The following is a 27,508-nucleotide window of genomic DNA, read 5'->3' on the forward strand; positions in this document are numbered from 1 at the left end:
TTATTTATGACATTAAAAATTAACACATTTAACCAAAAAATTGTACTATTTATTATTACTCTTTTATATTTCATTTTTGTTAGTTTTAAATTATATATTTTATTTTCATTATTAATAAAAATAATTATTTTTACTGCACTTATTTTTTAATTTGGTTAATAAAAATATAACAACTTTTTTTCCTATATTTTTTTGTAAATTTTTATATTTATTTATATATTTTAAAATTTTATTAACTAACCATGACTTTGTAGGTTAATTTGATTTGGATGGTTGAATTGATTAGCCACCACTTTGATAAAAAATGGTTTTATTTTTGAGTTAGCTTTAAAATATATGGATTTATATTATTACAAATATTGACATAGATCTAATTAATAGCATTTATTAGTGAAAAATAGCTTAAAAATATAGGACTTAATAAGATAAAATGAGATTTAATAACATAAGTATAATAATTAATGAGAGGGGATTAAACGAGTTAGAAAGTAATAATTGAAGTTGCATTTTCAACTTTTACGATTAGAGATTGATTAAATATATAAATATATATTTTAGTATCTATTAAAATTAACATTAAAATTATAATAACATAACTTTTATATCTTTTATTAAATAAAAAAGTAGAAGGTAATTTTAGTCCAAAAAATTAACATTATATTCACACTTTTATATACTATAGATTTTTCGTTAAGACAGCGTTTGATGACTTTAAATGGGACCGGGAGCCGCGATGGAGCGAGTGGGGCAAAATACCCCCACCAATCCTAATAAGGTGTCCCCTTTTTTCTCGGCCTTGTGGGTAAGATAAAGTGAAAGTGGGCCCTTCCCGAGAGAAATTAAAGAAGGTTGTCAATTGTCAGAGATTCGATTGAATCTTCGGACTCTCGTATTGTTGGGTTGTAATCGGATATATCCCGATTCGGATCCAATGCGATCAGTTTACATCCCTACGTTTTTTCCCCTCTCATAAACTTTTGCTTTTGAAGGCCGTCTCGTATTGGTAGCTTGACTTTGGCGGCTGTTATGAATGTTACGTTAAAAAAAAAAAAAAAAAAATCCAAAGATAAGTGATGGTGCATAATTCGGCTGGTCCTAGTTGTCGATGGCCTTGTCTCTGAACGGAGTTGCAGGGAATTTGAAACAGAGAAGATGAGGGAACTCCGGGGGAAAATTCGGTAAGATTGCTCCAAAGTTAAAGTTAGTATTCTTTCAAAGGCAAGATGAAATCAGATGGCGCAAAGTTTAACATACATTGTTCTTGGGGGGTATGAAGCCTTTTATAACCACTTCGCGCACTCACTCCGAGGCTTCTGTTAGGTCAGGTATGATTACTTATGTGCTTCTGCTAGTTTGGGTGTCATCCCCTCTGCTGGGACAGAATTGCCACTGCTCCTTGTCGGAGCCGTTTCTGTAACTGGAGATGGCGGTGGCAGGTGACCGTTTGAAGTGCGGCTGTCAAGTGTCAAATCCCAAATCAGTCAGGTGCGCCGCCCTGGATACAAACTTTCTCGGTGTCAGGCATGGTATGTTTGTTCAGTCCGACATCCTGGAGGCGAAGTGCTGGAGTGGTGAGCGAGGTGAAGTCTTGAGTTCGGATAGAGGTGTGTCCCAAACTGCTATGAGACAGGCCAGTTCGGGTTATTGCTCTTTGTGTTTGTAAGGCTCGGGGCCTAAGGGAGAGCTTGGGCTCCTTGCGAGGAGTTCGGGCTCCTCGTAGGGAGTTCGGACCGTTGGTTCCTCCTTTCGGAATTTGCGCCTCGAACGTGCTATTGTGCCAAACTGTTGCCTTTACCACGTGTTGAGTGATTACGGGGTCGGGCCAAATCTTCCTTCATCAATAAGGATATTGAAACATCTCTTAATATGAAGAGTAAGAAAATGAAAATAATTAAAAGAAATTCCCTCCTGATATTGAAACATCTATTAATATGAAGAGTAAGAAGATGAAAATAATTAAAAGAAACTCTTTAAAGAAATTCCCTCCTCCTCGTCATCATCATCATGAAAGAAACTTTTCAAAGAAACATCTATGGTTGTTAATGGGTTGGATCTACCCAACCAAACCAAACCAATTAAATATGTTTATGATTTTGTGACTTTGTCTTGATTAATAATCGGATTTGTATCATCTCCTTTTGCTTCAAACAATTAAGACCCAAAATGATTAGGTTTAATTATATATAAACGTTTTTCTAGTTTTCTTGTAAATCTTATTATATTTTATATCTAAAAGGTAGATTTAATAGACAATATAAAATAGTTCTGGTTAAACCATTGATTTATTGACATATGAACAATTTACTAGTTTATTGTCAATTTTATTAAGCTATTTTATAAAAAAATGAAGTTTTAAGTGGTTATTACTTATTAACATAGGCAATTATATATGTTTGTAATTGACAAAAAATTATAGGTCAAACATAATTGTCCTTGTTGATGCTCAAAATGGGCCGAGGACAACACTGTAATTTTGTTCCTAAGCTGAGGTGTCGTGGAGTGATTCGAGGTCCGAGGTGAGAGATGTTTAAGGTGACCGAAGACTGGTAAGTCGATCTTGCGAAGAAGAGGATGTCAGAGGCCTTGGGTTGATACCTGAGGCAGAGACTCCGACGATCAAGTTAGTTTTAGGAGATGGTATGGTGTGGACGAGACCTGAGGTGTGAATGCTCAAACGAGGTCACGAAGGAAAATAGGAGATCTCAAATGCTAGCTAGAGAGCTTAAGTTACAATCTTTTACCTTGAGGGGGTTACTTCCTATTTATACTTGAGGCTGCCTGGAGGTAAGTGAGTTTGGATTGTTTGGATGTAGTTCGTATGCGGGAGTGTGGCCATCCAAGGCCGCCAGGTGACTTTGTGCTATTGGCTTCTTGAAGCCCGTCGAGCTCTGCCCAACGCGTGCCTTAATTGGGTCCACTTTGAATTGCGCTGCCTGACACATGTAGGCCCTAATGGGATAGAGCCATCTGCGCCTACATCAATCCTGATTAATAATTGGGATGGTTTTGTGTCTATTTTGTTGTCATCATTATCATTCATGCTTTATCCCAACTACATGAAGTCAACTACGTGAATCTTGTTTCACCAATCTTCTATTTAAAGCCATAACCGTTATTTCTTCCTCCTTCTACAAATATCCTTTCCTTTTAGCCTCTTGAACTATATGGATGTATGATTTTGTCTTGATCAATAATCAGTTTGGGACGGGTACACCTAATCTTGATTAAGCCCAACTCATTGACAGTCCTAACTCAAATTAATGGAATGCGTCAATTTGTATAATTTATTCTAAACTAGTGTAAGGGCATATATTATGCATGTGTGCAAATAAATGATAAAAATATAATTTGATATTATATAACAGATCAAAATCCAAAGGAGATAAAATAGTTGTCAGAAAACAACAAGAGAAGTTTAAGAAAGCCCAAAATAGATATTATTTATCAACTTCAAATTAGTGTTTTCAAATTATTTATCCTGTGGTGATAGATGAACCAGACAGGCGGCCAGGTCTCAAGTTTTGGAAAGCTTTTGAGGTTTCACTCGTTCAACCATCCAACCCATATCTTAGGGCAACTTTACAAGTTGGGCTGCATTTGTTTGAGGTGTAAATTCAAAATTTACACTATAGAAAAAATGAACCGATTTAGTGATTCCTGAAAATTAAAATCGGTTGATTTTGAAAATTTACACCTAACTTGTTTGGTTATCAAGATGTAAATTCTGTAAAAGTTTACATAAAAAAAGGAAGCAAAGAAAGAAGATGAAAAAGAAGAAGAAGAGAGAAAGAAAGAGAACGAAAGAGAGATGGGAGGTGGGTTCAGATCTGCCGCTGCAACTGGTTATGCCCTTGATCACTAGTCCCAACTGTACGGTAAAGTAAAATTTTGTAAGGTGAGGTGAGGGTATATGAAGATTCTTCCTCATACTTGCTTTTTAAGGTTTCATTTATGTCTCTTCTAAATTCAAACCAAATACAAAATATGTACCTCGCTCAGATTTTCATATATTCGTTTGGAATAATAATTTGCAATATTTATGGAGACAAAATTTGCATTTTCTTGTCTCATGACTCCCATTTTTATTTTCCTCATAAACAAACAACTCTACGCCTAGGGTATCATATCATTCCTACTTAAAAAGTTCACTGCTTCCAAACAAAGCGAAGTAGACGAGGTAAGGCAAACCAAAATTTACTTTCAGCTCATTGCTCTACAAACAGAGTTAAGGAATGATTAAGAGGGCCCAATCTAAGCCAGATGTGGATCTACTACCCACAGGTTGTTTCCACATATCCACGTATGGGACATTATATAGCCGTGCAATGGGAATTTCTGGGAGATGTTCCTAATACACGGTGATAGCATCCTGTGAATAGAGATGTGAGAACAGTTTATGAATAGCAGATACGGAGTGATCTCAGCCCCGTCTTACCATCCGTGATCTGGCCCACCACTAAGCTTTTGCATTTTTCAGGCCTTGGACCAAGAATGGGCCTTATTGGGTTTGGGCTGAGATCGTCCTGCTCAATCCTCAACGTCTTGCTAGAATTGTGCCATTTTCTTTCTCTCATTCCTCTTACAATTGTGTATTTATCCTTTTCTCCACCTTGGTCTGCAAGCTGATCACTGGTTTTCAGGTCGACAGTTTGACCATCTACTTCTAATGAAAGGTCTGTTTCAATTGAAAAAATTAAAAAATAATTAAAATAAAAATAGCCAAAAACTATTGAATGAATCGATGATTCGACCACCTGAGTCAGTTGATCATTGACCAAATCAACAGTTGAGGAATTGAGGGTGAAACAGAACTAATTACCTGAACAGTTTTTGGGCCAAATGGTCCGACTGTTCAGGTCAACGACAATTCTAAAACACTGGCACCACCTTTGCCCACCGAGGCAGGGCTTAAGGTAGGTCGAGGGATTTTGGCCAGAATCCACGTTTGAATTCTTGCTGGTAATAGTCGAGTCTTGGCCTCTTGGTCTTGGGTGTGTTTATTTCCTTTCATTCCACGAATAACACCAGCGTCCCACTGACTTACTACCTCTCTCACTGCTTGCTCTATTTTTTTTCCTCTTTTTTCTTCTTCTTCTTCTTTAATCAAAGGACATTGTCAAACAAAACTCTTACTCTCTTGAAAAGAAAAAATGGTAACTCATTTGCTAATGCTATGATTGGTTTGAAGGAGAAGGTAAGGAAATCTATACAAGGTTTATAAAGGTTTTTCTATTATTTCTTTTCTTTTCCTATTTTTTTCCTTCAAATAAAAAACAAAATAAGTATATATTTGGCATCAGAAAACGGTGCTTCCAGGTAGGACGTTTCCTGGAGCAGCAGAAACGTTTTTTGTTTGGTACCAATGCTCTAGGAAACGTTTTCAGCACTTGTACCTATTATCCAGTGCCACATCATGTTCCTGTTGGCAGCAACGAGCTGCAGCTCCAGAAAATGCCAAATTTGGTGTTGTTCCAAGCCATACCTTCATGATTTTCACGACATGGCTTGAAAAACCATTTTTTATGAAAAAATGATTTCAAACAAACAGACACTTCCTGGAGCATCATTTTTTCTAACATGGCGCTGATGTATCGCTACTTTCTGGAGCAATGGCATCGATGCCAAACATACACTAAATTAATTGGTGTTGTCTCGCCAAGAATTTTTCAGACAAGTTGAAATGCAGTACTGGATCCAAAGCAGAATCCACCAATGCAGGTATTTGGCATCAATGCCATTTCTTCGAAAACAGTGCCACATTAGCACAACATAAAAAATCTATTTGTTAGCAACAATATGCTGACATGACTAAAAAATGCTTATGTGGCAGCAATCAATGGTACGAAATAGAAAACCTGAAAAAATGGCATGCCTATGCAGCACCTTAGAGAAAACACCTTTCAAAAAAAGCATTAATTCCAAATACCACCTGAGAGAAAGTCTCTGTTCCACTATTTCCTGTTAAACATGATCCTAATACTAAAATTTTCCAATTTGAAACTCTCGACCTCGCATGGAATATCCATCAAATATATAAAAGAACAGTTTACAGTTCGGTCACCTGAAAAGCCATCTCTTCGCTGGTTCATCTAACCAGCGACAACTCAAAATCACTGAGAAATATAAAACTCGACGCCACTTAATATTAGCATAAATAATGATGTAAACATTATTGCTTTTCCTTTAGGCTCAGTTCGGCAAGAATATAAATACACAAATACAAATATGTAGAGTGCAAATTTTATATTATTTTGTATGTATTTATACATATTTATATTTATATTCTTTCCAAAAATGAGTTTAGGCTCAAATTTGAATTTAACCACAGAGAGAGGTTTCAAAGTTTAAAAAACCAACGTTCTAGTGTTCTACACACTTTAAAAAAGGGAAATAAAGGGTCAGTCAGTGGGAGAGTTTTACAGCAACCGTGATTTTGAAAAGATCTTGGGCTCCTGCCTCCGAGGGCGGAGGGCCCTCTTCTACCTAGCCGTTGTAATCTCATTACTCTAACGGCCAAATTTCACTCAGTATAAAAATTCAAATTTCTGCCCACCCTGCTTAAGAAGACTTAACCTTCATCAGAGCAAAACTTACCCCGTTGTCTAGTACATCATCATCATTCACCAGAGAATACTCCATCCACCGAAATGGCTTCCTCCAAGCTTAGAAGTTCTTTCTCCTTTCCTAATCTCCTCCTGTCTTCCCTCAGTTTCATTCTATTCATCCTATCATCAGCCTCTTTTCCTCCCATTTTTCTGCTCAAGAATCCCCCTACTTCACTCGGTTGGGCACTCCTCGTGGTCTCCTGCCTCTCACTTCTTTCATCTCTTGTGGGCTTCTACTCTCAGCTAACTCATTTCTGTTTCATAACCCATATTTCGCTTCTCCTCGCTTCATCTATTGGCCAAGTGCTCGGCATCCTGGCCTTGTTTACGCAAGAGAATTCAAGCCTCCAATTGCTAAGCTCTCCAAGGGATCCAAAAGAAGCTCGGTTTTTGGTCAGGGTGGAGTGTGGGACTCTTATGGCTATGCTCCTTACGGACCTGGGTGTTCTGGTCTTGGCTTGTGCGGTTCACAGCTGTTGGGTGAAGGAGTACGAGGGGTTGGAAACTGAGAGGGAGGCGACAGCAAGGAAAAGAAGCAGGAGGATGGCTCGAGTGCAGGAGGAGTCGATGGCAAATGCGGCCAAGATTGCAGAGGTTCGCGCAAAGGAATTAGATGAGAAGATGAAGAACAAATACGGGCAGTGGGTGAAAACTGATTTTGAAGGCTAACAAAAATATATAACAAGCTGTGGTTATGTGACGAGGTATTCCTTCATTTGGGGGTCACTATGGGGTGGCCACGGGAGAAGGTTTCCAAGTTTAACTACCTTTCGTATCATTTTTTTGGTAATACTTGTATTTAAGTATATGAAGGTAATGCTTTATGGCTTTCCATAAGCTAATGTAAAGCTTGAGTTGTGTGTGTGTGTTGATTTGTGATGAAATCTTCTTCGTTCTCTCTTCAACTTACTTTCATGGGTCCTGTGATCTATAAGCGTTGCTCTTTAGTGATGTTTATTTTGTTGGTTCAAATTTAGCCGCTATTTGAGAAATATATAGAACAGGAACAGATACCGGAGAGCTCTCTCTTCTTAGCTTTCCAAGATTATATAGAGCTCAACAAATACGCATCTTAGTTCTTGATCCCCAAGCCCAAGGTTCGAAAAGTTTCTTCTATAATTCAGGTTGCAAAGATGAATTTCCGCTCCGTTGTCCGAACCAAGAATTACAATAAATAAATTGTTCTACTTGTTTCCAAGTTTATATGCGGAGACAAGGTCAGATTCGCTCAAATAATGAGCGTTTGATACTCGTATAGGGAGATGCAAGATATCATTTTCCCCACAATCTATTGTCCAAACATTTATAGACTATCATTTATGCAAATATGGGTGGCAGGATTACAACAACTAGATTCCCCCTCGGATACATTCGTTCAGGCCAAACAACTTGGTACGCTTGTATCGGTCATATAGGATATGATCCAGAAACTCAGCAAGCAAGAGTTTATTTTTATCTCTTGTAGCAGTTGGAAGAGTTCGGGATGCTGATCTCTCTGGGCAAATTTTTGCGGTTGATCGTGGTATATTCTGATGCAAAGGAAGGAACAGGTACGAAATTCAAGGAAAGCACGGCTTCAACAAAGGTACCGGTTTTCTTTCACAAACTGGCCACATTTACATGTTTTTAGTCAAGCGGCATGTATATTCTGATTTCTGACTACACATTTTGATTTGGTTAAAAAAAACAACTGACGCTAATAGAATTAAAAAAAAAGAGATATATTACATATTTACTTATTCTTCTATTCCCATTCTGAATCATCCTCCGCATACAATGCACATTGAAGATACGATTCTAATTTACAGAAAAAAAAATTACAGATCCGGTTGTTGGCATATGGCTAGCTCTTTCTCTTTGTGGTAGATCCACGAAGCTGTAGAAGGAGAGAATTAGTGACGACAAATATAGAACTCAAAGCCATCAGTCCACCTGTCAAAACACATCAGTATTTTAGTGTTTTTCTAGTTAAAATGATTTTAACAACCAACCTCAACTTGATTTCTAGACTAAGGAAGCAAAAACTACAAAATCATTAATGGGAGCACAACCTCATTCCCCAATCATCTGGACACACATGCAGACTGTCAAGACCCCCCAAAAACACGGAAAAGAAAAACAAAAATACCCCCCCCCCCCCAGGGCAAATAAAGAAAAAAAAAAACTTTGCGGCCCATAAGATGGTGAGCCAAAACCCTAAATCTATCAACTTGTACAACAGAAACACAAAGGATGACTGTTCTCCAGTAGCTTGAATATTTTGCCATGCATATCTAAAATACTCTTTTTTTCCACAGTAAATACCTCAAATATCCTGATGCTAGTTCAATTTTTCTCACCTGAAAGTGAAGGCGTCATGGCAAAATCAAAATTTGGAAGTAAAACCCCAGCAGCAATTGGTATAGCAACGACATTATATGCCACTGCCCATGATAAATTTTGATGGACTTTCGCCATTGTAGCCTGTGCAAGGTCCAGTGCATCTACCACCTGTCAACCTCAGAAGAGATAAATATGTGAGAATAAAAAACAATGATTTTCTTCTCAGTCAGAAAAATCATTCCAACTCATGATAGTAATTGAAACTGGAAACAGGCCACCAACAACCTTATAAGAAACTGAATGAACACAAAACACAGGAAAATATTTATAGTTGTATAAATAGAAGCCTTGAGAGAATCCTAGTTATGTTTGCGTGTGGTTATTTTAATTATTTAAAAGTTTAATCACTTGTTGACAATTGATATTGGAAGTTCCATTGATACCTTCAGTATCAGTGAAAACAATAGTGGATGTAGAGCAACTAGCTTTTCTGTGTTTTTAGACTAACAATGGCCTGAGTTCTCAAGAGATAATTAACAGAAGAATGAAAATTCGGTATATTTATTACTTCAAGAATTATGAACTCCGATTTCCAAATAATATCTTGAGAATAGGAATACAACAAGGATGTCGTTTACATCTATAAATTCAAATATAGAGATAATAACACTATTCCATCATCTGCCAAGCTATTAAAATAATTTCTTGTACGTCAGCTTGTGTTATAAACTGCACTTGTGGAGGTTATAAATGATGCATCATTTACCAGGTGAACTACAAAACATATTTCTAGCAGAAAAACAGACCTGTGAGAGTTTGTTGCCAAGAAGAATAACAGAGGCTGCATCAGATGCAGCATTTTCTTTCCCTTCAATTTGCAAAGCAATCCCAACATCAGCAAGAGCCAGAGATGGCGCATCATTTATGCCATCACCCACCTTCGAGAGATACAGACATCTGTCAGATATAATTTCCCTGGTAAAACTAAAGTACAAGAATATCTAGGTCTTGCTTGCTCAGACAGTTAAGGCAATACAATGCACCTAAACTCAAATATGATAGGAGTGGTTGAAAGTTGAAACCTCTTCTAGTCATTTTCAGTAAATTTCAGAAGAACCACCTATGGTTAATTTCAATTTGCTATTCAGGGAATCAAGTGTTGTGTTGTAGTTTTTTTCTATTTGGAAGCATTTGATCCCTGTATTTGTCTTTTGACAATAGTCCTAGATGACCAAAATCCTTCAAAATATTTTCAAATGAAGAAAAATTAAGAAGTTTAAACTATCCACAAAATCCAAAATTTTATGCCAAGGATGCTATTTGAGAATCCCAAACTAGGATTTGCAAACATCACCTAAAACTGGCCTGGGAAAAATACCCATAGGCGGCCTCTCTGCAACTGATTGGAAGGATGAAACATAAGCCACCTACTAAAAATGATCTAGAAGAGAGCTACATTGGGATTGATACATTAAAGATACGTGGAACAAACAAGTGGAGGTGGTATTGCAGTGATAAATGCAAAATAGACTGATGTGGGGCTTAATTGGGAAAAAAAGAAGAGTAACTCTTCTATTTATTATGGAAACTGATCTGGACAATGGGCACATCCCATTTTTGATAAACTGGGTACTTTTTTTTTTTGATCAATAACTGTGTTGATAAACTGGGTACATCCCTAGTAATAAGACAAAGAAACTACTGTTGGTTATGACAAAAGTCATAACATGAAGTGTTTTTTACTTTTAATCCATGTACATTTTGAGTAATGATTAGGGGTGTGCCCCCTTTATCAAAATAGGATGTGCCCAGATCACTCCCCCATTATTTATTATTGATGGGTAAGATTTTTGTTTTGTTTTGTTTTTTTTCTGACAAAGTTTTACAGAAAAAAAAAACACCCAACAAAAAAAATCAATCACTCTTTTTTTTTCCTCTAGCTTATTTGAAATGTCCATAATCACTAAACCTTGGGAATGCACTTTATGGGGGAGTGTTTGCTGAAATATGTCAAGCATAATAGCTGAACTACAGAAAATGCCAATAAAGTGGGTTACCATGGCGATGCAATGTCCTTTAGTTTGAAGACTTGATATGACACCAGATTTCTGCTGTGGAGTTAAGGATGCATTGACACTTGCACTTCCAATTCCAACTGTTCTGGCTATGGTTTCCACTGCCTCTTCCCTATCGCCAGACAAGAGAATTGTTTTGATACCCTTTTTCTGGAGCCTTGACACCAGAACAATGAAGTAAGCACATGGAACCAGTAAGCAATAGCACCATTTCAAATTAGCAGAGTATGATGAATAGAATGATTATGTACTGGAATCCCCCAAAGCAAATAAGCATAGCATGTCACTTCCTTCATTTGAAGTTATAGAATCGGGATAGTAATGGCATTGTGAGTGACATTAATAGCACCTAAGAAAAGAAGTGATGTTATAAATATTCTACAACAGCTCTGAGAAAGTTTTCAAATATCAAGTAATATAGGTAGCATAAGACTGTTTTGGTTGCCCAAAATGCAGGAAAGTTGGGGTGACTAGAAATGGTTTTCTAATTATGCTTTTAAGGTATGTTTGGTTGCAAAGAAGATTCTGTGGGTTCTAGTTGTCAGGTTTTCTGAGTTAAACAATATTCCCTCAAACTTTACTGTTACTTTTCTGACCAAAATATTTTGGAAAAAGAAAAGAGTCACAGGGGTCCACATATAGCAGTAGGTGTTTAAAAGTTAAAACTCAATTGGTAAAAAGGCTCATGAGTCCCACAACTATCACAATTCATTAAAATTTTTCTTTCTTTTTATGGACAACCAAACTGTTGTAGTGTTGTCAGGAAAAAAAATTCTATTCTCGTCTTTTCTCTTCTGTGATACCAAGCAGAGTCCAATTTTTACCATAATTCAGAAGCTTATAATCCACCAAAAAGGACATGGATTGAAGTAGTGAGAAATTGCCCAAGGACCCGTAATTTAACAATGAATACCATCTAGTGGCCTGGTCTAAGGTTTGCCAGACTAAAAAAATGGGAGCTATTTGACATTTGCTCCCCTTGGAATAACAAATCAAGCTTTCTAGGTAAATGGTTATGGAGATATGGGGAAGAAGGTGAGTTAATCCAAGGAAAGTATGGTAGCTTGGCCCTTGATTGGGAGTTGGTCCCTATCAGGAATTCATATGGATCCAGCTTATGGAAAGGTATTATGGTAGTAATCTTTCTCTCACTACATTTAATACCAACCTGGAGCTGAAGGCAACACCATTTGTTAGAAATTTCTGTGATGTGGGACAAGATTACTGATGAAGGAAGATTTGGCCCGACCTCTCTATTACGTGACATGTGGCAGAAACAACAGCTCGGCAAAAGGGGCCAAGCCTAGGCGGGGACAAGGGGACACCAGCGGACTGAACTCCCTACGGGGGGCCCGAACTCACCCTTTGTAATAGCTCGGGATACACCTTGCCGAACTGGCCAACTTTGTAACAGCTCGGGATACACTTCGCCGAACTGACCCACTTTGTAACAGCTCGGGATACACTTTGCCGAACTGACCCACTTTGTAACAACTCAGGATACACTTCGCCGAACTGACCACTTTGTAACAGCTCGGGATACACTTCGCCGAACTGACCCACTTTGTAACAGCTCGGGATACACCTCGCCGAACTGACCCACTTTGTAACAGTTCGGGATACACCTCGCCAAACTGACCTGCCCTATAGATACCTCCGAGCTCAAGACCTCGCCTTGCTCAGCACTTCACATCACCTTCTGGGCACCAAAACCAAACAAGTCGTACCATGCCTGACACTAAGGAAGTCCGTGCCCGAGGGCGCCGCGCCTGACTGACTTGGGATCTGACGTTTGGTGGCAGATCTCTAAACGGCCACCTGCCACCGCCAATGACGCCCCCATCTCCAGTTAGAAAGACGGTTAGGCAGTGACGGTTCTGTCTCAACAGAAAGGACGACGGCCGAATTGACAAGCACAAGGGTAATCATACCCGACCTGACAAGGGCCTCGGGGCGAGTGCACGAAGTGATTATAAGAGCCCCCTGCCCCCCGACATACGAGGTATGCAAACTTTGCGCTATCTGGTATTACCTTGCTTTTGAAGGATTCTAACTTGAGCTTCGGAGCCTCTACACCGGGTTCCCCCCGGAGCTTCCCCATTTCCTCCGTTTCAGGTTCCCTGCTACCCCGTTCAGAAGCAAGGCTGCGGACAGCTAAGACCGGCCGGATCGCGCTCCATCAATTACTATGTGCCTTGTACTCTTCTTTGTTCAGATTGGTACAAAATAAAGATGCTACCATCAAAGATTGCTACGAGATTATTGGCAGCAAGATTGTGTGGTTTTAATAGGAAGCTGACAGAGTGGTGACTTTTTCTTTTTTTGATAATTTAGAGTGGTGACTTTGTTGGAAGAGATCAAACAAATCCAGACAACCGAGACTGACAATTATGGAAAACAGCCAAGTGAGAGGTTTTACAGTTAACTCATTTTATGAGGCATTGCTGGATCCTAGGGGAAAGCCTGTTCCATTGAAATGGATTTGGAAGGCAAGTCCCATAGAAGGTGAGCCTTCTTTTTGTGGAAGGATATTCTGGATAGAATTCTAATGATTGATGGGCTGCTTGAGAAAGGGGAGAACATGGCTAATGCTTGCAGCTTGTGCAATGAAGAGAAGTCACCGAACCATATTTTCATGCATTATTCCTTTGGGTATGGTATCTGGTTACACTTTACTCAGCTACTCAAAAGAATGTTGGTGATTACTTGATGTGCAAAGAATAGAAGTTTTAAAGAGGTAATAACCTTCATTATTTTGACAATGAATAGTACAATGCCATTTATAAAGAAAGATAGTGGTTCTCTCTAGGAAATAACTTGAGAATCAAGGATAAACACATAACACAAGAAAAAATAGAGAACATCCTGGAGCCATCCACACTGTTACCCATAGTGTTTTAAAGCTTGCCTACTTCAGGATGAGAATCCTTGGATGGTCCTTATTTATGGGCTAAACATGAGACTACCTTCTACTTTGAGTTTAAGATCAACATAAACTAGTTTTGGACTGGGAAAGCAGGTAATTGGATGAAGTCCATCCATGCTGCACTAGGCAGAGACTAGGAAAAGTTAGCAGTTCTCCCATGTATACCAAGACATATTGCAATGCCTCTTCTAAATGGACAAAGTATCCATACCAGACACAATCAGACTCTTGACTGTTCACAGATTCTGGTCCAACACTTCAGAATTTTCTTTCCTTTTTATACCCTTTTGTGGGACCATTCTTTTCCAACATGAATTACTGTCTTATGCATTTTATACATCTTATTTTTCAAAAATTCTGCCTAAAAATGTTTTCCCAGATCATCATGTTTTGCTCTTGGCAATCCTATGCATGTTTCCTTTCCAAACCCATAAAAAGGTAGATTTTGAAGTCTAGAATGCTGCTTTCACTTGCAATTTAAGTCCTCGTGTTTATGAACTTGACAAAAGAACTGAAATGCTTCACTGTTTCTGGCTAAAGAATCTATTTCCAGAACGACACTTTGTGAGGCAACATGCCGTCATATCTGAAACACCCTACACTGTTCTGTATATCACTCTGTAGAAACAAACCCATCTGAAATTTTGTTTCTTTTTCCTCTTTTTTTGATGGGTAGCTTAAAAATTTTATTAATTGTAGATAAACAATTAGCTATTTACAGACTGATAAAAAAGCTATTTACAGCATTGGTTGTGCCAATGCACCCCAATCTTACATAAACTCCAGGGCCTTTTTCTTTTGCTAGGATACAGAGTTTGCAGCTTCCCTATCAATACTTCCCCCAAAATATTTGGTCCCTGTGGGCCCTTGTCTAGCTAATGCATCTGCCATCCCACTTGCTGATCTTTTCCAGCTGAAAATAACTCCCATTTGCCTTGCTCGCCTTGTTGCCTCTCAAATGGGGTCCCTAAAGCACCAGGGTCTGATGCTGTTATTCATTATCCACCCTATGACTGTGCCAGAATCTCCTCCCACTTGTTTCTGTAAACACCTCCTACTCCTGCCAAACCTGGGTTGCCTAAGCGGTTTCTTTTTCCTCTTTGAGTATTATTTCATCATTTGGGACTTTAAAACAAGCTTTAGAGATCACGAATATTCAGGTGATTGGTTTTATTGAATCTCTCAAAGATGGGTTTACTCAATTTACTAGAAGTAACATATAAAGCATGGTCTTCCAGTTTATTGAATCTCTTCTCTCGCTCTTCCTTTTCCAAAGCTTTGCACATTTCCTCCCAACTGCTCCAACATTTCTTGGTTAAAGATATTTAGATGGTCCTACTCCATCAAAAAGTCAAAATATTTTTGCTAGGAGGTTGCTTTTAAAATAATCAACATTAGTGAGATGCTCCAACAAACATAGAAACTTGAATATGCACCCTAGCCCCTAAGCTTTATGGGTTGAGAGAATGACAATCGTCAAAAAGAAAATTCATTAAAAAAGGAAAAAGATTACAACCTACAACGTGATAAGGAATCACCCGCAAACAAAACAACAGAACAGAATTGCTAGGAAGGAGAAATAAAATAAACCATCCAAGATACAAGATGAATCCCCACAATATCTCCCCAATCGTTCCCCAAATCTTCCTAGAAACTTGAAAAAAGTCTAGAGATGATGAAATCCAAACGGCAACTGATGTGTTAACAGCTGCCTCAACCTTGCCTATATTCCAATACTTGTCTCCAAAAATTCTTCGATTCTTTTTCTTTCAAACATTCCAGTAACCTGCAAGTGGGATACGACTCCAAAGCAATCTAGCTTACCTGCTTCCCCTCAACTTTGGCCATGAAGGCAAACTTTCTGCAGTAGATTCTGGCTGAAAGCCTGATATTCCAAACTTTCAAGCTTCCTCTGCCCAATTCCCACTATTAGCACCCCAGAAATAATTTAGTTATTTGTGTTAGGGTCTGTTTGGCTAGTTAAAGCGTTTTTTATTTCTGTTATGTCTGTTATTGTACTCACTTACAGCAGGGGCACAAGGGTCTTTTCCCCTCTTATTTCTGCTGCCCTATATAATATAATAAAAGCTGGCGCCGCCTGCACTGTTCTATTGCTCCAAACTTTTTCTTCTTCCTTTCTTCTCCTTTCTCTCTTATTTCCTTCTCTTCTCTACTTCCTCATATTTCAATCAGATTTATTGTCAAGATGGTATTAGAGCAAGGCTGTTGAATCTGGGCGACCAAGTTTTCTCTCTTCAAGTTGCTGAATCTGGGCGGAACAGAGGACTGAATCTGGGCTGATCAAATCAGATCTGCAACTGGTACAACCCTAAAGTTTTCTTTCTTCCGTTATTTCTTTACTTGGTTGTGTACCAAGTTGAGAGCGAATGAATCCAAACCACTGAATGTCAGCAGACTTTTGTGAGGGTTATATCTTTTATTTGTTGGATCGTGTGATCCTGTAAATGTCGGAAGACTTTTGTGAGGGTTATATCTTTTATTTGTTGGATCGTGTGATCCTGTACCTATGAAAAGGTGACTGTAGGTCGTAGATGACCTGTTTTCTCTGCTCGCTAGTCTGATTTCATGTGTGTTAGGATCTCTTTTATTGATTAATGCTGTGGTGGAACTTACACGTTATTGATTAATGCTGTGGTGAAAATCAGTCTCGCCATAGTTCTTCTTTGGAAGTTGGTGTTGTTTGTTTTTTGTGCTCAGATTAAGTCCAGAACTGAATTGTTGTTTGTGAAGTTTTTTGTCGATATAAGGAGGGATCTTAAATTGAAAGTTTAGATAAAAAAACTTGTGCTTACCATGTCATCTTAGAATTCTGCTACTTCAGAGATTCGAGGGAGCCACAATGGAGTGAGTGGGGGAATGGATATGAGTTTCCCCATGGCTGTTATTCCCTTTGATGCTCTGAACTACCTTGAGTGGTCTAGGGGAATAAAACTCTACATCATTGCTAGGGGGAAAACAGGATACATCAATGGGAGAGTGAAGGAACCGAAGTACGGAAGTGCTGAATATGATAGGTGGAACCAAGAGATTAGTATGGTGATGTCATGGCTCTTGGTTTCCATGCTGCCACAGGTAAGGAAGACTTTTATGTGGGCTGAAACTGCTTGTGAGATATGGGAACAAGCAAAGACCACCTATTTAGAGCAGAGACACTATGCCAAGATATATCAATTGCAAGCTGAATCCTCTACTTGCAAGCAGGGGGAGAAGAGTCTCTTGATGTTGTTAGACAGTTTTGTATGCCCTTAGCTTCAATCAAGATGATGTGTTTTATGAGTTTATTGTAAATGAATAAAAGTGCATATTTGATTCATGTTCCCTTGGTATGTTTCTGTATAATACCCTTAAACTGGGCACTTAATGAGATTCGTGTTAGTTTAGAATGTTCACAGCCAGTGGGTCGGTCTGGGGAGACCTATCCTGACAAGGCTGACACTGTGGTGCCACCAAGTCGGTTGGGGTGGCTTGTCTCAGCTGCCAGGGTGAGACCCTAGGCACATACAGTGTATGATTAATTGAATCTATGAACTGGATCAGATTTTCAGTATTGCCCTAGACCTTGGAGATTGATGGGCAAAACTGGAAAGTTACACCCGACCCCTACACTCGATTATGATACTGCACTAGGTGTCTGATTGGGCTGTCTTTGATATACCATTCAGTGAGATCCTTAGCGGGGGTCAAAACCTGGGTATGTTGGGATAGTCTGAGAATTCATTTGAGTGGGTGATCATAGTGACAGGATCAGCCCCTTTGTCGGACAAAGGTAATGATCAGGGATGCACTCTCACTGATGGAAACCAAGACTGCCGGCAACTGATTTCAATCGTTGAGATTTGTTTTGCAAAATATATTTTATATGAGATATAAAAGTATATATATAATGGTTTCTAAAAGGTTATTAAAAGGTTTTACTTCCCGGGATCCATATAAGCAGAGAGTGCAACACTGTTCCTTGCAGCCGAGGGAGAGGTCCTCTCTTGTCGGGCAGTGTATGATCATTATGGGCTGAGAGGTTAAGTGTAAGACCATTGAGGATAATACCTGATGGGCTATTCTTGCATCTGCCCACAGTCCCTGGGTGTTACAAGGTGGCTTGGCCCAGGGACCACTTAGGGTAAGTGTTGGGCCCATAGAGCCCATAAGATGGGTTTCGGGGGTGCACTGTCCATAACAGTGTATTCGGCCAGGCCTTGTAACAAAGGCTGGGCTGAACCCATGTGGCTGATGTGTAGATCAATGTTTGGGTCCCACGCCATACAAGGAAGCCCAACTAGGCAGCAGTTTGGAAGGCTAAGTGAATACATAACCTTAAATGGGCCTTAAGCCCATTTCGAACTGGGCTGATTTGATCAGTCAATTAAAAGGGGCGAATTCTGAGATGGATCAACTGATAGGATTGGGCCCAGACCCTATCCACTTAGAGAATCCAAGATCTAAATAAGATTTAGATCTGGAAGCCTCCTAATTAGATTAGGAGATGGCTGATCTGATCTACAGATAAGATAAGGGTTATCCCTTATCACTTAAAGGAACTTCTAATCCAAATATGGTTTGGATCAGCAACTCCTAATGGGATTAGGAGCTGATCCCTTTAAGATTATGAAAGGAGGAGGGGGCAACAACCTTTAGACATGCAATCCAAAATTTGTCTGAGCTGAAATCACAAGAAGAGAGAATTCTGCACCTTGCGAATACTCTCTTGCCTCCTCCTTCCTGCAGCCGCCACCTCCAGTAGTTCGATCTCTTACTCTCTACAAGAGTAATCAAGATTTGATCTTGATACCAATCTTTTGGGGAAAAGATTGATTGGGGCTGTATTCACAAGCCATCCTGTTGATTCTTGCGAAGGGTCAAGTTCTTTTGGAAGAACACTGTTGATTCTGCTCCATCCTACACTGTGCCATCTTCAGTGGGAGCAGATTTTGGATCCTTCCTTGGGCGTGAACACCTCCATTGGGAGATACTGTTTCTCTGTATCAGGTACATCCTCCCTCTTACTTCTTTTGGTTCAGATCTGGTTTGGTAATGGTTCAAGATTGATCCTTGAAAAATATGTTTTTCTAAAATAGGAAATTTAATTCCCTGCAAAGATGGGAGAAAATTTTGAAATTCGCCCAATCCATTCCACAAGATTTGGGCGTCCATATGATGGATATCCCATCCCTTTAGATGTACTATTTTGATTTGACATCGATATGGAAAGAATTTGATCACTACCAGAATGTGAATTGGAGGTGTGATGAAGATGCAAAGGCGTATAAGCCACTTGTATCTCAGCAACGAGTCTTTGCCTTTCTCCTAGGGCTGAATCCTTCATATGAGTCCATCAGGGTGCAGATCTTGGGTAGTAAAGACTTACCATCAGTTCAGGAGGTGTATGCCTTGGTGCAACCAGAAGAGAGTAGAAGAAGTGTGATGAATTGTGTAGAGGGGGAGTTAGTTGCCCTAGCTGTCCGGGGAAATTCAGATACAAATGTCGAAGGTGCTTTTAAGAAAGGTGACTCTCAGAAAAGAACAGATGATAAGAATAAACTTTGGTGCACTCACTGCCAGAATACACGACACACGAGAGAAACATGTTGGGATCTCCATGGAAAACCTAAATGGGCACAGGATTTGGGTAAGAAGTCAACACCTGATCAGGGCAAGAAACCAAGCCAGTAGAATCAGAAAAAAGTATAACAGCTAATATAGCGTCGACAAAGACTGGTCCATTGGTAACTTAGGAGAGGCATCCCGGTTTTGACCCTAAGGAAGAAATTATCACTCCTTTCGTGACCATTTGGAATTGTATGGTAGGACTCTCCGCCAGATGGATTCTGGTCCTACTCCCTCTACCTCTTTCGCTTTTACATCAGGTAACGCTACCACTGCCTTCCATGTGTCATCTCATACCACTGATTCTCCTTGGGTTATTGACTCCGGAGCCTCAAACCACATGACCGGTAAGTCAAATTTATTTCAGACATATAACCTTCTCTCTGGGAGAGATAAGGTGAGACTAGCTGATGGTTCTTTCTCTACCATAGCTGGCCAAGGTACCATACCTCTCCCACTCGACCTTACCCTTTCTAATGTACTGCATGTTCCGAAATTACCAATTAATTTGTTGTCCATTAGTAGTATAACTCACTCCTTGAACTGTTCAGTCACTTTTTTTCCGTCTTCATGTGTGTTTCAGGATTTGGCCTCGAGGAAGACGATTGGTAGAGGAAGCATGGTGGATGGTCTCTACGTGTTGGAGAATAAAGCTGGTCTTGTGGCTACATAGTCCATGAGTTTGTCAAGTGAGAGTCAAGCCTATTTATGGCATAGTCGTCTGGGTCATCTTTCTTTTGAGTCATTAAAAGTTATGTTCCCAAAGTTGTTTGAGTCATTGTCAGTGAGTTAGTTACAGTGTCAGACATGTCAATTGAGTAAACATTGTAGAAGTTCTTTACCTTTGAGAAATAAAAGATCTGAATTTCCATTTCATATTGTTTATTCTGATGTTTGAGGCCCTGTTACTCTACCCATTGAGGCTGGATATAAGTACTTCATTACCTTGATTAATGATTACTCTAGATACACTTGGGTTTACCCTATGCGATCTCGAGATGAAGTGCCAAAAATTGTGAAAGACTTTCAACGCATGGTGTTCACTTAGTTCCAAATTGAAATCCATATCTTCCAGTCGAACAGTGCAAAGGAATACTTCCATAGTGATCTCACGGAGTTTTCTGCTTCGAGTGGGTCACTTCAACGAAGCTCTTGTGCTAGGACACCCCAACAAAATGGTGTTGCTGAACGAAAGAACCGTCACCTTCTCGAAGTAGCTCGTGGCTTATTAATTCATATGAATGTGCCAAAATGTTTTTGGATGGATGCAATTTTGTGTGCTACATACATCATCAACCGTATGCCATCTCCGTTACTAGAGTATAAGGCCCCACATCAGCTTCTGTTTCCTACAGCTCCGTTGTCAACCATTCTGATGCGTGTTTTTGGGTGTCATTGCTTTGTCCATAACCTGTCCCCTACTCGAGGTAAACTTGATCCTCAGGCTATTCCTTGTGTTTTCCTTGGTTACCCTTTATCTCAAAAGGGGTATCGTTGCTATGGTCCTACCTCTCGCAAGTACTATGTCTCTTGTATCCTTCTTTGAGAATCAACCTTTCTTCTCGGTTACTCCTCAGGGGGAGAGTAGGGTTGAGGAGAAACAGGCGACTCAAATTCAACTACCTCCTTTATCCGATCCTCCTCCCTTCTGGGTTTTTCATCGTCGCCATAAAAGCCAGCAGAGTTCAAGAGCCGTGGAACCTGACACTATGCAACCAACATCATCGGATTCACCAGAGGAAGATCCGTCTCATCAGCCAGGTACACTTGCTCCTATTGATATGTCTGTTCCTCTAAATGTTGATTCACCTGTCATCAATGATCTTGATATTACTATTGCTAAGAGAAAGGGTGTTAGATCTTGTACCACTAATCATCCTATCTCTAATTTTGTGTCCTATGATCACACTTCACCTTCATTCCGTGCATTCTCCTCTTCTGTGGACAGTGTCCCCGTTCCTAAGAATGTGACAGAAGCTTTATCTAAACCTGAATGGACAAATGCAATGAAGGAAGAAATTGATGCATTATACAAAAATGACACTTGGGAGTTGGTGGACCTTCCTGAAGGGAAGGAACCAATGGGTTGCAAGTGGGTTTTCACAGTGAAACACAAGGCTGATGAAATTGTTGAAAGGTACAAGGCTAGACTGGTAGCAAGAGTGGACTATGCAGAGACTTTTGCTCTAGTAGCCAAGATGAACTCGATCAAGATCCTTCTTTCATTGGCAGCAAATCTTGACTGGAAACTTCACCAATTGGACATAAAAAATGCTTTCTTGAATGGTGACTTGGAAGAGGAAGTGTACATGACCCAACCTCCAGGTTTCTATGCCAAAGGTAGTGAACAAAAGGTGTGCAGGTTAAAAAAATCTTTATATGGGTTGAAACAATCACCTCGGGCTTGGTTTAGTAAGTTCCATTTAGCAGTTCAACAGATGGGGTTCAAACAATGCCAGTCAGATCATACTCTATTTGTGAAAAGAGGTGAAGGGGAAATTGTAGCTCTTATTGTGTATGTGGATGACATAGTGACCACAGGAGATTGAGAGGCTGAAATACGGAGACTAAAAAAATTCTTAGCCACTCAATTTGAGGTGAAAGATCTAGGCCCCTTACGTTATTTCCTTGGAATTGAAGTTGCCCGCTCTCACAAGGGCATCTTTATTTCCCAACGGAAATATGTACTAGATTTACTAGAAGATACAGGAAAGTTGGGGGTAAAACCAATTGACTCACCAATTGAATCTAATCATCATCTGGGAGACAGTCAGAGAGAGTTTTTGAAAGATGTGAAGAAGTTCCAGAGACTCGTAGGGAGACTCTTGTATTTGTCTATGACCAGGCCTGATATTGCTTATGCAGTGGGTGTCCTTAGTCAGTTCATGCACAATCCTAGGACAATTCACTTTGAAGCTGCAGAGAGGATCCTTAGATACCTCAAGAAGTTACCCAGAGCTGGTTTGTGGTTCTAAAAACATGGTCACTTAAAGGTGGAAGTATATACTGATGTTGATTGGGCAGGAGCAATCGATGACCGAAAGTCTACCAATGGGTATTGTGCCTTTGTAGGAGGAAGCCTGGTCACATGGAGAAGTAAAAAACAAAGTGTGGTGGCTAGATCTAGTGCTGAAGCAGAATATAGAGCGACGTCTCATGGGATTGCTGAAATCATGTGGATAAGAAATCTGTTAGGTGAACTGGGTTTTGCAGTGAACAATCCTATGTCACTCTACTGTGACAATAAAGCTGTCATCAATATTGTTGCTAATCCAGTCCTGCATGATAAGATGAAACACATTGAAGTGGACAAGCATTTTATTAGAGAGAAACTTGTAAATGGAGAAGTGTGTACTCCATATGTCAGCTCAGAAGAACAACTTGCAGATATCTTCACCAAAGGTCTTCATCATGTGCGGCACAATGATTTGTGTGACAAGTTGGGCATGATTGACATCTATGCTCCAACTTGAGGGGGAGTGTTGAAATAATTTAGTAATTTGTATTAGGGTCTGTTTGGCTAGTTAAAACATTTTTTTTTTATTTCTGTTATGTCTGTTATTGTACTCACTTACAACAGGGGCACACGGGTCTTTTCCCCTCTTATTTCTGCCGCCCTATATAATATAATAAAAGCTGGCGCTGCCAGCACTGTTCTATTGCTCCAAACTTTTTCTTCTTCCTTTCTTCCTTCTCCTTTCTCTCTTCTTTCCATCTCTTCTCTACTTCCTCATATTTCAATCAGATTTATTGTCAAGAACCTCCAACTTCGATTCCTGCAGAAGAGTTACATCTGGCGCAAACTTTCCTAATACAATCATGACTATTCTTCTTCTTCTTTCTTATCTCAGCCCTCTCACAATCCAGGAAACCGGAATCATACTCTGAAACCTCCCCCCCGCGGGAACCCCAAAAGGTGGTTATGTCCGTCACTCATCATCAACTAAACCATCTTCCCTCCCTTCCCCTTCTTCTCACACCTCTCCCCCTCCCCTGAAACAATTATTTTTTTTTATGATCTTCCTTCTATTTTCTTGAACTATTCTATGTCTCTCCTCACAGTCCCTTCCCCTCCTAGGGAAAACAGCCCAAGAGATTTGCCTACCTTCACCTGTCTCTCCACCAAGCTACCAATATCTACCTTCCCTCTCTCAGAACATTCTTCCCCTTTTTCTTTCCCTTCTTTGACCTCTGCTGAAATTTCTCTTCCTTCCCCCAACCCCTCACCACCTTCAACTTTGAATTCTCCCTCTTTTCATACTGCCTTCTATTATACACTTTGTGAGCTTCTCCCCCAGACTTCTTCCTCTTCCGGCTAACTCCCTTCCCTCCCACATCTTCAGACTCCCTGCCCACCCCAGCTCCAACAACCTTCGAGATTCCAGCTCCAAGAGAAGAAGAAAGGGAAGCAGAAATTACAGAGGGTAGGGAGGAGGGAGACAGGGTTTCCAAACTTACCGCTTCAGTGGGGATAACAGAGAGGGCCTTGTTTTTCACTTAAGCCAGTTGGGAAGGGAACCCAAAGTCCTCCTTCGAAGTTCCATCATCAGCGCTATTAGGCTTCCTTACGGATTCTTCTCCCTCCACTTCGCAACTATCTATCTCCTTAGCCTCAGGACATGGAAATTCTTGGGATAGAGTGCAGTGCACAGAACCTGAGTCCTTAGTTCTCTATAGAGTAGGACTGGAGCCCTCGTTCACCACCAGTGTCATAGAGCTCACCACATTCTCTTTATCACCTGAATTGGAAGAAGATCCCTCTATTCTCTCTTCACCATGAGCGGCGACCTTCCTCCCTTTCTCATATCTTGTAACCACCCAGATCCATTCGTTTTCAACTACAACCCCAAAGCTTCTTGCTCGAACAGACAATCATCTACTTCTTATCTTATACATACATATTGCCTACATTTTGGGGCTTCTGACTCGCACTGTCTTCCTCCAAACACAAAAGGGGGATGATTATGTAGAGACCCACAAAGAGTGTTCATAATGAATAAATGAAAGAATTTTTTAAACAAAGAGAAAGCTAATATTTTAATTGATGTTCTAGTAAGGAGTGATTCATCCTGTTGAGTTGGGCCTAGTTGTTTTTTATTCTTATTTTAAGCTATTTAGTTAGGAAGTTGTTGGGCTTTAGGCCCATTAGTTTATGTTTTTAAGTTGTGACTGTTCAGCTACATTAGTAGCCGCCCTACTAAGGGCGTCCTTGTAATATCTCATCATTTAAGTTAAGTATAAATATAATGAGGGGTTGACGGCTAGGGTTAATTCAAGAATCCTGGTTGACTTCCTACTCTTTTCTCCCTCTCTTTTTTTCTCTACTACTGAAATCTTTATCTTCCTCCCCTTTCCCTTTCACAAGAAATTCAACTAAATCTACAATCAGTGATTTCCACTTGGTGTTAAAGAAGACCGAAGGTTCTTTGATTTGTTTCCTCATGCAGCCCTTGATCGGCCGACTGCATGGTGATTTAAGAGGCTGATCGAAGTTCTCAGGTAAGCCTAGTTTTTGGATTTTTTGGTGGATCTGTGTGCCCTGTAGTTGGTCTAGGGTTTCTCATCAAAATCAGGAAAAACTGGAGAAAGGGGAAGAGTCCTGTTTCTGTTGGACTCTTCAATTTTGACCTAGGAAGTGGCGCCCTAATTTTTTAGGGTTCCTTGGAGTTTTCTATAAGGGGTGGTTCAAGTCCTGCCTGATTTGGAGGCTTCTAGAGAGAGCAACTGCCTCTTCTCTCTCTTCTCCCATCCCATAGAAAAGAAATCTTTTGTGGGAAGACGGTCTAAGACACCAGAAAGGTGTTGTTGGTTCCGAAAGTGTTCCGTTTGATCTTGTTACATATTTCAATTATTTTCTTTACATTTTTTGAGAAACATGGAGGGTCACGGAGTTGAAAATAAGCCCGAGAGTGAAATGAGACCAGTGGGAGGAGGTGCTAGAGACCTTTTCGGGATTGGGACCATTACTACAGTTAGGTTGGATGGTGCAAATTACTTTGAATGGTCACAATTTGCAAAGATGGCCATTGGTGCTCGTGGGAAATTAGGGTATATCACTGGTGAGGAAGTGAAATCCGAAACTAGCAACTCCGATGGGTACAAGAGAATTATATGGTGATGACTTGGTTGTGTAATTCCATGCTGCCCCATATAGGTAAAAAATTTTTATAGGCAAATAGAGCTAAGGAAATATGGGATGGGGTTGTAGAAACCTATTCACAGAGGGAGAATGTTGCTAGGGCTTATCAGTTAAGAAATCATATTATTTCTACAAGGCAAAGAGATAGACCTGTTGCAGCCTATTTTTCAGCCCTTGAAACCCTGTGGTAGGAGATTGATCATTTAGAGACATTTGCTTGAAAAACCACTAAGGATGCAACTACCTATCAGAAACATCTAGAGAAGTATAGGGTGTTTGAATTTCTTGTTAGCCTTAATCCTGAGTATGATATTGCAAGACAACATCTTCTTTCCAAGGACAATGTTATCCTCTCCCAGGCATATGCCTTTGTGTCAGGGGAGGAGAGTAGGAGAGATGTGATGATGAAAAATCCTGTTTCTGACCAGTCTGCCATGGTGAGTACTGTGAAACCTAAACAAAGTGGAGATCGGAGTGGCAGTGAAATCAAGAAGGAAGATAAAAAGAGATTTCATTTGTGACTACTGTAGGAAGCCTAAACACACAAGAAATACTTGCTGGAAGCTTCACCCACATCTTGTGCCGACTAGACTGAAAAATAAGAAGGGAAATGCACACATGGCAGTTACTGGTGACATTCCGACCCCTCCTATTACAGCTGCTCTAGAGTCTGTTGCAGCTACTGCAGTAAAGGCTGAACTTGAGAGGTATGGGCAACTTTTGAACCAACGGGGTACAACCAGTTCCAGTTCAGCAGCAAGCGGACAACAAGGTACAGGTGGCACTGGTGGAGTCCACTCTACTACCTTTGCTCACACAGGTAGTTCACATGTCCCTGCAAATTATGTTTCTACTTCAGGTAAGGAGGGGACCTTCTTGGGTTATAGATTCTGGAGCCTTAGAGCACATGACCCATAGCTCTACTATTTTTTCTTCTTACCAGCTCTGTTCTGACAGAGATAGGGTCTCCACAACTTATGGATCCCATGTTCCTATTGCTGGGAAGGGATCTATCAAGATTAGTGATTCTATTTCTCTACCCTTAGTCCTTCATGTTCCTAGATTGAACACTAATTTGTTATCTGTTACTAGTTTTATTAAGAACCTGAACTGCTCAGTAATTTTTTCTCCTGGTCGTTGTATTTTGCAGGATCTGGATTTAAAGAGGACGATTGGGAGTGGTCGTGAAGTGAATGAGATCTACCTCCTAGATGTTCTTCCTCCTCATCAGAGTCATCATGTCAGCAGGGATAGTGAGTCAGGGTCTGTGGGTCAAATTATGCTTTGGCATAATCGTTTGGGCCATTTACCTTTTTCTTCTTTGAGTATTTTGTTTCCAAAACTTTTTGAGTCTGTTAGTTTGTCAAGTCTGGAGTGTGAAGGTTGTCAACTTGGAAAGCATTGTAGACATTCATTTAAACCTAGTAATAAAAGGTGTTCTTCTTTTGATGTTATTCATTCGGATGTGTGGGGGACCTTACCATGTTCCTTCTATGGGAGGCTATAGATATTTTCTCTTATTTGTGGATGATTTCTCACGATACTCTTGGATTTACCTGATGAGATCCCACGATGAAGTACCATCCTTGGTGAGGCAATTTCATCAGATGGTGCTAACACAGTTTGGAACAAGAATAAAGGTGTTCAGATCAGACAATGCCAGGGATTATTTTGAAAAACACCTTGCTTCATATCTGTTAGAATATGTTGTCGTCCATCAGAGCAGTTGTTCCTACAGTCCACAGTAGAATAGTGTTGCAGAAAGGAAGAATAAACACATTGTTGAGATTGCAAGAAACATGATGAGCACATCTACAGT

General features: G+C 39.9%; 2 protein-coding genes and 1 long non-coding RNA gene across 3 annotated transcripts in view; 2 read left to right on the forward strand and 1 right to left on the reverse strand.

Moving 5' to 3' along the window:
- Positions 1–6,559: 6,559 nt before the first annotated feature.
- On the forward strand, positions 6,560–7,510 carry LOC148842178 (Putative membrane lipoprotein). The gene has a single exon (XM_088957917.1). The coding sequence runs from the start codon at positions 6,648–6,650 to the stop codon at positions 7,272–7,274; it is 627 nt and encodes a 208-aa protein (XP_088814043.1). The 5' UTR covers positions 6,560–6,647; the 3' UTR covers positions 7,275–7,510.
- A 554-nt stretch (positions 7,511–8,064) lies between these two features.
- LOC148842179 (uncharacterized) overlaps positions 8,065–27,508 on the forward strand; it is a 32,014-nt gene continuing 12,570 nt past the window's right edge. Inside the window, exon 1 of the long non-coding RNA XR_016103288.1 lies at positions 8,065–8,190. This is a non-coding gene — a long non-coding RNA (uncharacterized LOC148842179). The remainder of the gene's footprint in view (positions 8,191–27,508) is intronic.
- LOC148842180 (copper-transporting ATPase PAA2, chloroplastic) overlaps positions 8,181–27,508 on the reverse strand; it is a 56,380-nt gene continuing 37,052 nt past the window's right edge. Inside the window, exons 14-17 of the mRNA XM_088957916.1 lie at positions 10,985–11,159; positions 9,734–9,865; positions 8,945–9,095; positions 8,181–8,537 (exon numbers count right to left, since the gene is read on the reverse strand). Of these exons, the coding sequence (XP_088814042.1) occupies positions 8,449–8,537; positions 8,945–9,095; positions 9,734–9,865; positions 10,985–11,159 (547 nt within the window). The 3' untranslated portion in view covers positions 8,181–8,448. The remainder of the gene's footprint in view (positions 8,538–8,944; positions 9,096–9,733; positions 9,866–10,984; positions 11,160–27,508) is intronic.

Source organism: Nelumbo lutea, chromosome 8 (assembly GCF_056320005.1).
Source record: "Nelumbo lutea isolate HS-2025 chromosome 8, American lotus-T2T, whole genome shotgun sequence".
In the NCBI taxonomy this organism is placed as follows: Eukaryota; Viridiplantae; Streptophyta; class Magnoliopsida; order Proteales; family Nelumbonaceae; genus Nelumbo; species Nelumbo lutea.

Coding starts and splice junctions, on each gene's coding strand:
- LOC148842178 (XM_088957917.1), top strand. CDS start 6,648: ATGGCTTCCTCCAAGCTTAGAAGTTCTTTCTCCTTTCCTAATCTCCTC.